The sequence below is a fragment of the Strix aluco genome, chromosome 3, assembly GCF_031877795.1.
Source record: "Strix aluco isolate bStrAlu1 chromosome 3, bStrAlu1.hap1, whole genome shotgun sequence".
Taxonomy (NCBI): domain Eukaryota; kingdom Metazoa; phylum Chordata; class Aves; order Strigiformes; family Strigidae; genus Strix; species Strix aluco.
Genome location: NC_133933.1, coordinates 47,709,712 through 47,723,091, shown reverse-complemented (window position 1 = coordinate 47,723,091; position 13,380 = coordinate 47,709,712). Strand labels below are relative to the sequence as shown.

At 37.8% G+C, this 13,380-nt stretch overlaps 2 protein-coding genes across 3 annotated transcripts in view; one reads left to right on the top strand and one right to left on the bottom strand.

The window, feature by feature from the left end:
- The window catches only part of GPR137B (G protein-coupled receptor 137B), a 35,276-nt gene extending 31,793 nt beyond the window's left edge, over positions 1-3,483 (top strand). Inside the window, exon 8 of the mRNA XM_074818410.1 lies at positions 928-3,483. Within this exon, the coding sequence (XP_074674511.1) occupies positions 928-1,039 (112 nt within the window). The 3' untranslated portion in view covers positions 1,040-3,483. The remainder of the gene's footprint in view (positions 1-927) is intronic.
- A 105-nt stretch (positions 3,484-3,588) lies between these two features.
- Positions 3,589-13,380, bottom strand: part of ERO1B (endoplasmic reticulum oxidoreductase 1 beta) — a 32,325-nt gene continuing 22,533 nt past the window's right edge. For both annotated transcript variants that reach the window (XM_074818408.1, XM_074818409.1), the window contains 6 exons: positions 12,315-12,407; positions 11,913-12,159; positions 11,008-11,077; positions 9,763-9,849; positions 8,167-8,300; positions 3,589-7,265 (listed from right to left, as the gene is read on the bottom strand). In XM_074818408.1, the coding sequence (XP_074674509.1) occupies positions 7,205-7,265; positions 8,167-8,300; positions 9,763-9,849; positions 11,008-11,077; positions 11,913-12,159; positions 12,315-12,407 (692 nt within the window). In that variant the 3' untranslated portion in view covers positions 3,589-7,204. The remainder of the gene's footprint in view (positions 7,266-8,166; positions 8,301-9,762; positions 9,850-11,007; positions 11,078-11,912; positions 12,160-12,314; positions 12,408-13,380) is intronic.

Here is a 13,380-nt window from a genome sequence, read left to right as displayed (position 1 = left end):
CTCTTCCAGGAAGGAGCAGTTCCCAGCAAGAATGAGAGCACCCAGTTCAGAGAAGGAAAGGCACTGCCAGGACATCATCCTGCCCTCAAAGGAGGCTCAGTCCTGCATTACTCATTTGCTGTTCCTGTATCTACACTAAGTTAGTAGCAATTAGCATACTCAGTCAGCCTAAAATGAAGGCTAACTTGCTAATCATAGCCAACATACCCAGAGCTAGTTCTTGTCACTCACTTAGCTAAGACTGTGTCACCGTCTCTGAGCCCAAACCATGACTCAGCGAAGGTGGATATTCACAACTTACAGTTCTCAATCATCTTACCCCGGCGTTAGCTTTTCCCACATATTAACTAAACCCTCTGAGGATGCTGGAAGTGGTGTGCGCCAGGCTGGCATCCAGCCTCGACCTAGGGGCACCCTCCCTTCCCTGCAGAGGCAGGAGGGAACCAGCCGCACTGGTAACGCAGAGGCAGTTCCCAGGGGGAACCAAACCAGCCACCTGCGTCGCCTCGCGGTGCTCGTGGGGGAGCAGCCATGTGCCAGCGCCGCTGACCACGTGCCGCACCCCGGCACCTGACATGGGGGGTTTGGGTCCGTCCCCCACAGGCCCCTGCAGCGGCAGGACAGGGCAGGGATTAGAAGCACCACTTCTCGGGTTTTCAAACACCTTCTGAACAGCAAATCAGAATGGGGAGAGTCTTTAGTGAACTAGAAGAATCGGGAAACACATAACGAGTTGAGAACACTTGGGCCAAAATAGCTGGCAGCAAATCAGAAAAATAAATAGCTCCCTGAACCCCTGGTTGGGGTTTTATTTTTGCACTTCAGCATGGGAACTACCTCTATGCGACTGCATTTTGCTCACATTCACTAACCAGGTATCTACAGAACCAACCTGCCAATCACTAATTCTTCTGTTTTCCTTTTAAGTTTCTCTCCAGACTACTACGACTGGGGCCATCAGAACAGCAGCTTCACGGCTTACATAGGATCCCTCCAACAAGATCCAGCACTGGACACAGAGCGGCCCAGCCCTATATAACTTCAATCAACTACAGCGTTCTAGGACATTCCAATATTAAAACAAATGTTCTGAAAAACAAAGCTTAGCAATTTTTCTTCACATTTTGGTTTTTAGAAGTGTTCCTATGCACAGATAAATGAAGAACTTGTCTTTGCCATGAGCTTTTCATAGTTCAAGGAGAAGTATAAGCTAATGATTTAAACTTTGAAGACTGTTCTAATTAATACCTTGTTCTAAGCCATGGTATTTTTGGCTTTGAATAGAGTTGTTAGAGGGTATAATTTAATCATTTTATGCTCATTTTAAAAGAGCAAATTTCATGAAGTAAAATGGCATAATTATTTTCTAAGTATTTTTATTTTTACACTGTGTATTAGGTTAGAAATACATGATTATGATGAATATACTGTAAACACATGAATGGGTTGTTCAAACGCATGACAGTAGCGATTCTTACGTGCACATAAAAGCCTGTAAGGGAAGAATATCAACCCGATTAAATACTGTCTTTCCAGGTTACTGCTACATTCTCGGAGCACAATTTACTCTTTGGGTCATCACTGCTTACTCAATGTGGTAAGATGGCTGGAGGCTAAAAGTCATCTATAATCTAGTTACGGTCTCAAAACACACTGCATCCTTCTAAGTAAGAAAACTGTATCCTCTTGACAACCATAGGGATGGGCTCAGAACAGTAGAGATGGCTGGAGCACTGTAAAGGGCAAAACAGACTGAAAGTTTTTAAGTTTGAAAAATTGGAAAGTTGTGTGATCACCTCTGTCAGTCAGTGCTAGGTATGTTACAGAGAAGAGTAAGTCAAAGACCGAGTGAGGAAGATGGACACGTAGAACAGCACTTATTTATTAAAAACCTAGGAAGTGCCATCTGGGAATAGAACAGGAGCCAGGAATACATAAAGCTGAAGAACCTCCAGTGGACCTAGAGGATAAATTCTGCATAAGGAGCAGAAAGTCAGCCAAGCCAGGCTTCAGCTTTGTATGTTCAGGGATAAGTGTGGTGGGTTGTGGTGGAAATGGTGGGTAAATACCACACCAGTGTGTGACATTTGTACATATAGCAAGCCTAAAAAAGAATTGATACTAATTCTAAGGGCGAGCAGAAACCTTAACTCTACTGCAGGTCTTTTTATTGTGCCCAATACTGAGGGGTAGGCTCTGTTGTGAAGAACTCCACACCCCCAGCATCTCTTTCTCCTTCCCCCCATGAAACAAATACTGTAATTCAATCCACATTTCCCTAGGAGAAAAACGTATTTCTTACAGTAATCTTTACTTCCATAGAAGTAGTTTGTTTTGAGGTGTACTACAGGATCCCCAGATGGTGGACAGGCTTGATGTTTTCCTCCTATTTGACTTCAGGAAGTACAAGTAGAGGATTCTCATGTAACATTTTGCAGAGGATATGGAATGGAGAGTAGATCTGATCAGGCTGCTTGGAAGCCAAAAGCGCAGTAGTGCCACGCTCACAGGCCAAGTCTTCCACCACGTCTTTGATTGTTGGGGCCTTGGTTGTAAAATCCGAGCACGAGCCTTGCCTCTGGCAGAAGCACTCTGGCCAACTGTTTGCCCTTCAGAGCTTCCATTAGTTTCTTCACTTCTTCCTCAATGTTCATTGAAGAAGCCAAGTAAACTATCAGTCAGAGCATAAAAAAAGGTGCCACAGGGTTGGGAGAACAGAAATTTTATTAAACCCTTTGGAGTTCTACAAACATGTTTGTACAAAACTGCCTTAAGACCTAGTGCAAGAAAAGTCTGCAGGAATTACATTTTCTTCACAGTAGATCTATCTGCACAGGAAAAATTTAATTGTAAGAATTCTGTGCTTAAAACAAGCTTAATCCCTATGCCACAGTATGCATGCAAAAAGTGGAATTCCAAGTGACTATAACCATAGTAACAAATTAAATACTCTTGAACGCAGGGGATTTAAACCACATTGTGAAAGGTAAGAAATTTAAATTATATCACTATTATTATCATCATCACCTGTGTAACAGGTACTTACCCACCTAAACTGGGGGTGAAATATGTGCATACTGATAGCCAAATTTTTAGTAAGATAATTTGTTTAAAATGTATACACGGAATGAAACAGAAAGCTGCAGAAACCCTGTAGGGGGAATCTTCTTTCACACAAAGAGCCCCACTGGGTAAACAAACAGAGAAAGTATTTACAAAATTGATTTTATAAGCTATTCTGAGAAAGGGACAGAACAGACCCAACTTCATTTTGAAATAAGCCTTTTTGCCTCTTAAAACAATTGCACTTACACAGTGGCTAAATTTGGCCATATTCATACAGAAACATACTGTAATTCTGCCACACACATTTCTGATGTGCTGACACACTGCAATGCACTGCAAACAGCAACAGGTATGTATGTTACATTCATCTTTTGGATGGAATTAAAGTGAAAATAAAAGCCTGCTCATCATCTTCAATGACTCACATATTAATTATTTAAATTATATAATTTCTACCAAGTGTAGTTGAAAAGTAAACAAATTTTCAAATAAAACCCCAAAAATTACATTGACATAAAGAAGTTGTAGCAGAAAATACTTTAATTTGCATTTTATAGATTCAAACATAGCAAAGATTCAGAAATGTTTAGATCCCAGTAAGCAGTTCCAACATTGATTCTGATTTTAATAAATATTACATTTTCATAGGCTAGCTATACGGAGGAATTGTAAAGTGATGAATTGCTGACTGCTACTTTATAAACATAAGCATTTAGATTATTTACAACATATTACACATAATTTCCCAGAAGAGCACAAAGCCAGGTCAGATAAAGGCAACCTGACCATCAAAACACAACTCAGGAAAGTGTGGCCCAGTGTATTTCATGCACGTACAATGACAGACAGCACGAATCATCAGCTGAAGTAGGAAAACACTTTTGTTATTCCGGCTTGCACAAGTCTCTCTCTCTCTCTCACCGTTTTAAATCTATATTCTCACCTTCCTCCTCAGGCACTGAAGAGCAAGTTGTTCAGCAACAGTGCCCTACATTTTACCTATGCAGTTTGCACTAAGCTTTTTTCACCCTTTCACGTAAGTCTTCATGACTTGGGAAAAAGAAATCATTTTTGTCTTTGTCTTCTCACTACCTCTGGGATTACAATCATTGTGTCATGAAATTTTTCTCTGAAATGAATGACAGACAAATGTTGACAAGCTGATCTCCAACAGGGAACTGGAATTTAAAATAGTTTACAGGTCATGGACACTGTAACTAACCTTATTCTTCAGTATAAAAACGGATCTGTAAATTTCTAAAATTTCATTTAACATATAAAGAACTAAGTCATCCGACTCACATGGCAAAACTTCATAGGCAGCATAGTCACAGAATGTACATCAAATACAGTAAAAAAGATGGCGACGGGAAAGTAGTTTCACTTAGATTTGTGACAGGAAAAATCTTATCTCCTATTTCTACAGTGACAGTGAAACGTCTTCCCCATTTGATCACTAAACGAGATGTACCTTCAAATGCAACAGAACTTTCCCATACACAGAATATGCTGTTCAGTTGCATTCCTGTGTTTTCATGACACAGGGGGAAAAAAAGAAAAGCTTCCCATCTCTTCATGTCCTTACCCAGCGGCATTAACCTTGCCTGCGCTGTGCCAAGGGGTGTTGCAAGGAGCAGGTGTCCAGGATCTGCAGGCCGCCGCAATCTCTCACCTGTCCCGTGAGCGAGTGTGTGATGCTTAGTATGTGATGCTACTTCAGTGTCCGTAGATTTTAGCCAGGCACAGGTGAAAAAAAAAAAAGAAAAATAGGAAGTTGCATCCCCAGAAGAAGGTTGGAAGCAATTCACTTTCCCCAAAAAGCATGGGGAAAAAGGGAAGAAACAATTCTCAGACTCAGGTCCTTCCTGGGGCAGCGCAGACAACACAACTTTTCTGCCTAAAGCTTTAGGCACTATAACATATAACAATACAGATAAATCCCAGCTATACAGCATTCTTCATAGAAGTGAGCCTACAGGTTCTAGCCCTTGCAGGTCAATCCAAAAGGTAAGGAGTTAATGGCCAACTGAAAACAACACACTTTCAATATATACAATTACTCAGAGGAGTTAGGGACTCGGGGCGTAACTCAGTTACCAAACACAGCTGTTCACATCTGAGCTAGTTACCTGGGTTCCCACTTCAATTTAATGGAGAAAAATAAACCCTAGGGTGCAAATACAGAGCTCAGAACAGGCCAGATGAATCCGCCTAGAAATCACCTGCTCTTCTCCATTAACTAGAAAAAAGGAAGCCTGTGGTGACTTGCTCAGAGACAGGTGCCCACAGACAAGAGCAGCTGCTGGGTAAGAACAGAACATCCCCAGACTGGCATCACCTTTTTCTAACACCACGTTAAATTATCTACTGGCTTAAACAGGAACTTCCAACTGGATACCACCAGTTCACTGTCAATTTGTGCAACTATCACCAAAACTTTGTAGGGGTGGTTTGTTTGGTTTTGTTTGTTGTTGGTTTTTGGTTTTTTCTTTTTTTCTCTTTTATTTAGCTTATCCCAGTTTGGCTCAAGAGGGTTTACTGTCTTGAGAAACAGTATTTTTTATAATAGCAAGTGTCAGCAGGTAGTCTGTCTCATTTCCAGTCAGGTAGATATTTGAGGCTAGTCTGGAAACAAAGGACACAGAGCATATTACAGCTTTTAGAAAATCTCAGCTGTAAAGGACATTATGGAAGCCAATACAGTTACAATCAATTATATAAACAGGTCACTAAATATCTGGTAGGGTGAAAAATGTTTAAGAGCACTTTATTTTGTGAAGACTCATTTTTAAAAAAAGGAGACGTATCTACACTGTACCAGCACTTCCTACATTCGTAACTCCTAACTTCACTCTGAAACATACTGGTTTAAAAAAAAAGTTATTACTTCATTTTAAATTTAAACCAATATTTGGTTGCTACTAATCAGTAGTGCTGTTTCTGAATTCTGTTTTGGACAATGGTAAGTTATCACTGCCATCTGTGGACAATGACACATGAGTAATTTCTTATTTTATGAAAGTTATGTTATTAACATACCCGTTTTTTTATGCTGAATATCATTTTAAAGAAGATACAGTTAGGGATTGCATAGATAAGAGTATGCAGTATTAAATGTCAGTGTGATTATGAATTTTAAAAAGCATCTTTTTTTTAAAAGTGACTACAAAAACAAATTCTTACTTTTTGCACTGACCTTTAGCACTAAAGCATAACCCATAAAGAGCAAATCTATTTCCACAGCTCAGACATTGAAGTGTGCTATTTTAACATTTTGGACATTAAAAAGACAAATTCTGGAAACTGAACTTGTGATTACAATCTAGAAAATAAAATGGGGTAGATGTAAGTTTGAGTGACTGAGGCTTTTCAGCTAGCAGCACTCCACTAACTGTCTTCCCCTGCCCTGCCCCCCATCCCCAAGCAAATGCAGGGAGCCAAGGGGCTGCAGGAAAGTCACTTCCAACTGTGCTGCATCAGAGACAAGGTAGTTATTGTAAAGAAAAAAGGAAATTCTGAAAAGCAGCACATAAGGAAAAAAACCACTGATATCAGCACGATGCAAAAGAGCTCGGTATGAAATAAAGTTTTCTGCTCAGTAGATTTCCTATTTTTAAGTAAATTTCATTATTACAGTAAGAAGTCAGAATTCAACAAGAGCCTTATTTCCTTTTCTGTTGTTTTGTGGTTTTGTTTGTTTGTTTGTTTTCTTTCAGACAGCCAGAATCGGCATACTCAATCCTCAGAATATACTGAAGCTCAGTTCTGGGGAGAGGCGAGAGGTGAACCACCTCTCACAGAACAGGCTAAGTCAGTGTGGAGGTACTTAAGTTTTCATATAAAACAACTGTCTCAAAGACAAGGAAATAAAGAAAATTTATGAAGTTTCAGTACAACAGAACTGTGAGCAGAGAACTTAAAAATAAACAGATCGGCATAATTTACACATTTAAAAACTATATATTTCATTCATAAATATCTTTTCTAATTAATAACCATATCTAGTTTAAACATAAATATTCAAGTTGGTATTCAATTTTTTTTTTATCAGTTCATGTGAGTCCTGTAAGGATCAGTTTCTTCTGCTCAATGCAGTCATGTAAATGGTCGTCACTAGTGGGTTGTGCAAAGGCCTTCATTACCTAGTTTGTTGTAATAAAACTTTAAAATTCTGCAACTCTCTTATACTTGTGGAAAGCCTGTAAAACAAAAACCCCTTAAGTGTTAGTAAAGCAAGTGCGAAAGAGAAGTGCAAATCATCATCTTCCATGGCAGCTTTTTGGTTGGGTTTTTTTTTTTTTTTGGAACACAATACTTTTCCAAAGATGAAAACACTTAAGATACTACTTTCCCTCAAAAGATCTACTATTTGACTCTCCATTATATTTACATCATATATTACAGGGATTAAATTTATATGTAATGTTTAACTGTCCTGACTTCATTAAACATCTAAAAATCTCTAATCAGAGGTAATAACGTTTATTACATTCTTTTAAACAGGAACAGATTGTTATATTCAAGACTTGAAGAACTAGCATGATGAACAAAGCAAGTTCTACACATTTTTCAAAGCTGTTAAAATGTTTTATTTCATCACTTGAATGGGGTAAATTTTCAAAAAATTAATCAACCACAACTAAAGTTTTAACAAAAGTCACGTCATACACAAAAATCCAAAAGCCTAAGGGCTAAATGACAGCGTCAAAATCTCCAAGTATTGTTCTTCCTTTTCACTGCTTTTTACATACATGTTTAAATCAGAAATACAAAGTGTAGAAGAGCTGTAGTCAGTGTTCAAAAAAGGAAGAGACATACTCAAAGTCCGATGCTTACGACTGTTTAAGAAACTTAAATCCAGATGGAATTTATGAGATTTGAGATAAAGAGAATAATTAGATCCAAACCAGAATGAAGACTAAGACTAATAATCAACACTCCACTTACTCAGTTTGATGGCATTAGGCTTATCAACGTCACTAATAGTAATTCAGTGTTTAAAAAGCTACAGCTACGTGTACAATACCATCTTTCCACAGACCTTGAGTGTTGACACTGAAGTTTTACAGTTTTTCTACTACACAAAAGATAAAAACTTACCTTCCAAAGGCATTTACAAGAGCAACTATTTCTTGACGTGTGAGTTGAAAACCTTTTGATGGGCTATTCTCAGGAAGGCTCTGTATTTCTTTCTCAGAAAATAAGATCTTCAGAGCAGTTCCTAAGCCTTGAGTCTACAAAAAAAGTCCAGTGTTTTAACATCAATAAGATCACTCCTTCAAACACTCAGAAAACTGTAAAAAAGTTTAAAAATTACTAATCCAAGCAAACTGTAGCACCAATTCTTATATATGGACACTCCCTCAGCCCAAATAACTGCACACAAACCAGAACACTAATGGCAAATGCATGCCATCAATTGTGTACCAGGGTCAGTCACTTATTTAGGAACATTTGTTTCCTCGGGTATACCTGCTCTTCATCCTTGTGTTTTTAATCTCTTTCTCATCTTTTTTCTCCTCAGCCACAGCAGATGCATATGAAAATGTCTGTTACAATCCTTCCAGCTCTCTCCTGCCTCTTATGTTACAGATGCCCCACTGATGCAGGAGCTGTTGGATCAGAACTCCCATTTTCCTCTTCCCACCCCCTCTGAAGTCAAACGGTTTTATTATGAGGTATCACAACACTTCTGTTTTTTCCACCTCTAGTCCCAGTGGCAGACATTGCAGTTTCAGTTTCAGCCCCTAGTTTCTATACAGAAATAGAACGTAAGAAGCTATTCTTATTTCCCCTTTTAATCGGGCTACAGAAACAAGCACTGGACTTTGATAAGAAGTGGTTGAGGCTGGCTGCAAGAGAATTTTGTAGGTCAGGAAATGTGGCCCTATTTCATTTTGTGTGAGAAAGGAAAAACAGTAATAGATCAGAAGCATTAACTAGGACAGAGTAGGCAGAACTCCACAAATTCAGCAGAGACCACCAAATGTTTAATGTTATAAAGTTCTTTGAAAGCTGAACTTTGATAAGCTTAATGTTATATAGCAGTAGAGTACAGTAGGCACCTCAAAGTAACAACTATTCTCAGTCTGGACTTTAGATTAGTCTTAAGGTTTAAAATCGTATTCTCAATAAAATAAAACTAGTAAGTGTCCAGAAACTGAAATTTTTTTTCAACTTTCAGATTTACTGTGCACCTTTGCATTCATTTCCTGCCTTCTGCATAAGTTGTGAAAATACGCATTACTTCTTTTTCTTATGCCTCAATTTGTGGAGTTAAATCACACGCTGGATTTTCTAACAATTAAGGAAGTGCTGTACTTCCAAGAAGGCTTCCCACAGGTGATTCTACAAGGCTCATCTGATCACTGAATACAGGTAAGATATTGAGTGCCAGTAAGACTTTGCCGTGAAGCATCTGCTTTAAATACATTTTTTTCAGAGAACACAAACTATACTTTTTAGTAAACTAAACAGCTGTTGACTAAACAAACCTTTTTTTTTAACAATTTTTTTTTTTTAGAATTGTTTAACAGTGAACTAAACGTATATCTATTTTTAATATATAGGTAAGGGATTCAAAGACCAACCATGGGCAGTCTGAAGGCCAGGGTAAAAGGCGTCCTGCTGAACTGGAATAGACGATTATTTTCTAACCTCCCCTATCGCCACAAACACACGTAAAATAAACTGTACCTGCAGTTTGCCCCACAGCCTGCATTTGTCACATCCAACACAATCCATTATGCGGGATATGTTCTTGAAATGCAATCTGAATTCTTCCTATTAGTTAAAAACAAAATAAAAAAAGGTTAACTTAAAAGTACCCCTTAGCTTCACAAAAACAGAAGGTTAACTAATCTAGTACCACTAGAATATCAATTCTCTATTACTAAATCTGAACAAAACCACTACCTTATGTGGTCAGGCCATAACAAAGGTCCATGTAAACCCAGAATCTTGTTTCCAAGCCACTGCCAACAGTTACTTCCTCAAAAAAACCCCAAAATACAGGACATGAAGGGTAAAGCTTGGATTCTGTATGCTGAGTTTCTATCAACTTTCCCAAAATGTTCTGAGTTATAAGCACTGTACCTGTGTCCCTGCCCGATTTTGATTTCATTATTCAAACCTCTTTTGAGCCAACCTACCTTTCTGACAAACAGACAAATAAGTTACATTTCACAAAAGACACTTCCTGTCCAAAGCTACGGGTAGATTGTTGCTTTGCAGCTTCAGTCAGAGTGGAAGCAAGCACAGCACTGAACTAATTAAGATGATCTCAATTAAATATTTAAGATCAGAAAAACACTAGCTGGGCTGATTAACTTCTGGCACCTTTCTAATGCTGATGAAATTCCATACTACTACTGAAATAAGTATTAAAAGTGTTATTAAGTATTAAAACAGACCTTTATTTCTGAGCCACACTCCAACTGTGGAATTGTAGGGCATACCAATCTGAACACCAGTATGTTAACACTGGAAGTTGCTAGGCAGTAACGGCATTCGCATGAGGTTCCCATGTCTAGGAATTATGCTCTTCTAATGTTAAGTATAATATTATATTACATCATATTATATAAGGCTTTTTAAGCAAACAGCACTTTTTTTTTCAGATACTTATGTGAAACAGATACTCTATTTAAAAAACACCATTGCGTCTACTGGCAATACCAATTCAACTCATTTACCTCACCACAATCCTGATAGCAGACCCAAGGCACTAAAACCAGAGGTTTCAGCTTGCTTGGCTCACGACAACTCTTGTCCTCATTTACTAGAAAGCAGATTAAGAGGCCTCAGATACAACTCTAAGTTTTTATCCCTGCCTTTTTTACTCTCAGCAGTATGCTTCTGATAGGTAGAGAGGTTTTCTAAAATAACACAACTTAATTCCAAAATGGATATTTTGGACATCATTCAGAAAAATAGCTTTACCTTTAATGACTTGGCTCCTTTTTTATCTCCAGCAAACATGGACTTTTCATCAAAGTGCATATGGAAGGACCTAATGAAGACAAAATGCAAAAAAACCAAATGCTAGCATAAACTACAGTGTTACATCAAGCTTGGTAAGCAGCTGATGCCTTTCGTGTAAAATACTTTTCAGAGTTCCTAGTCTTTGCAGAATAGCTCTTAAAAAATTTACTGAATGGTATCAGTTTTACTCTTCAATCACTGTAATTTGAAATCTGTTATTTACAGTTTTGTTGAGAATTTTCTTCACTTCCACTGATCAAGATTTCTTCCTAATATACACTGAAATTGTCTTAATGTTTGCCTTTCAGTTGATCATTATCTGACCACATCTCAAATACTTTGCAAGATCATGATTAGGGACAGCAATGCAGTCAAACAGCACGTTACCAATCACAAAAATTAGTGAGAAGGTGAACAAAGGAACTGGACTAAAGAACCTTACCGAGTAAACAGAAGGAAGCAGGGATGGCTAAAAGCTCAGAGGTTAAGTCTATGATAAAAGCTGGATTATTCACTGGACTGTTAAAAGACTACACATACTATTTTCCTTTTCAAATTAAATCATGTGCATCTTACACTGAAGAATCAGAAAAAGCAACAAATAGGGAATAGCCCAGGGTGTTGTGGTTTTTGGGGTTTTTTTGGTGAGTTTATCATTTTTTAAAGATTGGTGTATTCAAACCTCAAAAATACTCATCTCTTCCCATCAAATGCACGAATTCCTCTTGTTCTCACCCGTTACTTAATTCTATTTCTTCATTCCACTTTCCTTCTTGTCCTATCCCATCAAGAAGTCATCTATTCTCACTTCTGAATATAACTGAGAATTTAAAACTATTGATTAAAAAAAAGCTATGCCTTACTTTGTATCCCTGAAGATATCTAATAAGAGAGCTTTAGATTCAGCATCCTCATGGCCATTTCCAGTGTAAAGGTCAACAACTGAACGCTCAAAGTATGGTGCAACCTTTGACAAAGCACGCAGCTCTATCAAATATAAGAAATACAAGTTTTTGAGCCTCCTTGGTCCTTCTCCTTTTGTCTCAGCAGGGTCGAAGCGGCGAGTGAACTCTTTCACATTTGGTCCCCAGCGAGGCTTCCCCCAGGTTTCTACATAGAGGAAAAGAAAGCGCAGGGGGAGTAAAACACACATATTTTTTTAAAAAAGCAACTAAGTATACATCAAAAATTTTCAGAGAAAAAACAAATACATGTTACAGATATTGCAGCATTTAATTCAGCAATTTTATCTAGATTTAAATTACCTTCAAGAAGATAATTTGCACACAGATGCAAGTTGATGCTAGCATGAAGTCCAGAAATGAGTTTATAAAACACTCTTTTCTCAAGGCAAAGACCTGTCCAGGAAAAAAGACAAACAGACCCCAAACTAAATACTGGAAATACTGTATTAAAATGAATTTACCTTGACATTTCAGTGATTCAAGTTGGCATAGTCTAACTTTCACAAGTTACAATTACAGTACTTCAGCATTGTTAATAAGCCCTTATATCCACCATAGGAAAAGTTTATCTCTTACTTTTTATATAAAGTACTAAGAATGAAGCTTGACATTTCTTACTTGGTATTTTAGTGTTCTAGTAAATACAGTCAAATAAGTATCTGGTCAATTAGTACAGATAAAATTGCCATACAAAAGTAAGATGCTTACATTGTTTGAGCAATACATTTGAAATAGTCTTGAATTTTGACAGTCTGGAAACCAGAACTATACTGTGACTGATCCTAATCTGAATTAAAGCTACAACTGAATTACAGTAGTGACAGAAAAACATAAAAACCCCAGAAAACCTTATGGCATTGGATAACAGCAAAAATATTTCTTCCCAGCTTTAAATTCACTGAAGATTTAAATGCACAGAGCAAAACACTGAAAAATATGACTTTGATGGATACAGACTTCTACAGCGTGAACAGAAACGCAATGGCATTGGGTGGCCAAAATATAATTTAAATGTAGAAATTACTTATAACACCACTTAGACCCAGAGACTACACCTGGAATTTAGAAGTTTGATCCTTTCTCAAAGTTATGTTTAGGTGACTTCCCTGCCACTCCAATCTCCACACAGAAGTAGGAGGAACTGATGATGAACTCTAGCTGTGAGGCAGAGATATGGCCCCATGTACAGAAAAGGCATGCGAATTTGTGTGTTTTCCTACAACAGCACCAGTTAGAGATTTCCAACTAGACAAGTAAAAGCTTATGAAAGGCAAAACAAACTAAGTTTAAAATTAAGTACATTCAACTTATTTACTTTTCTGCACACCTCCAAAATGAGATTTGATTGTTACCTCTAATAATAATT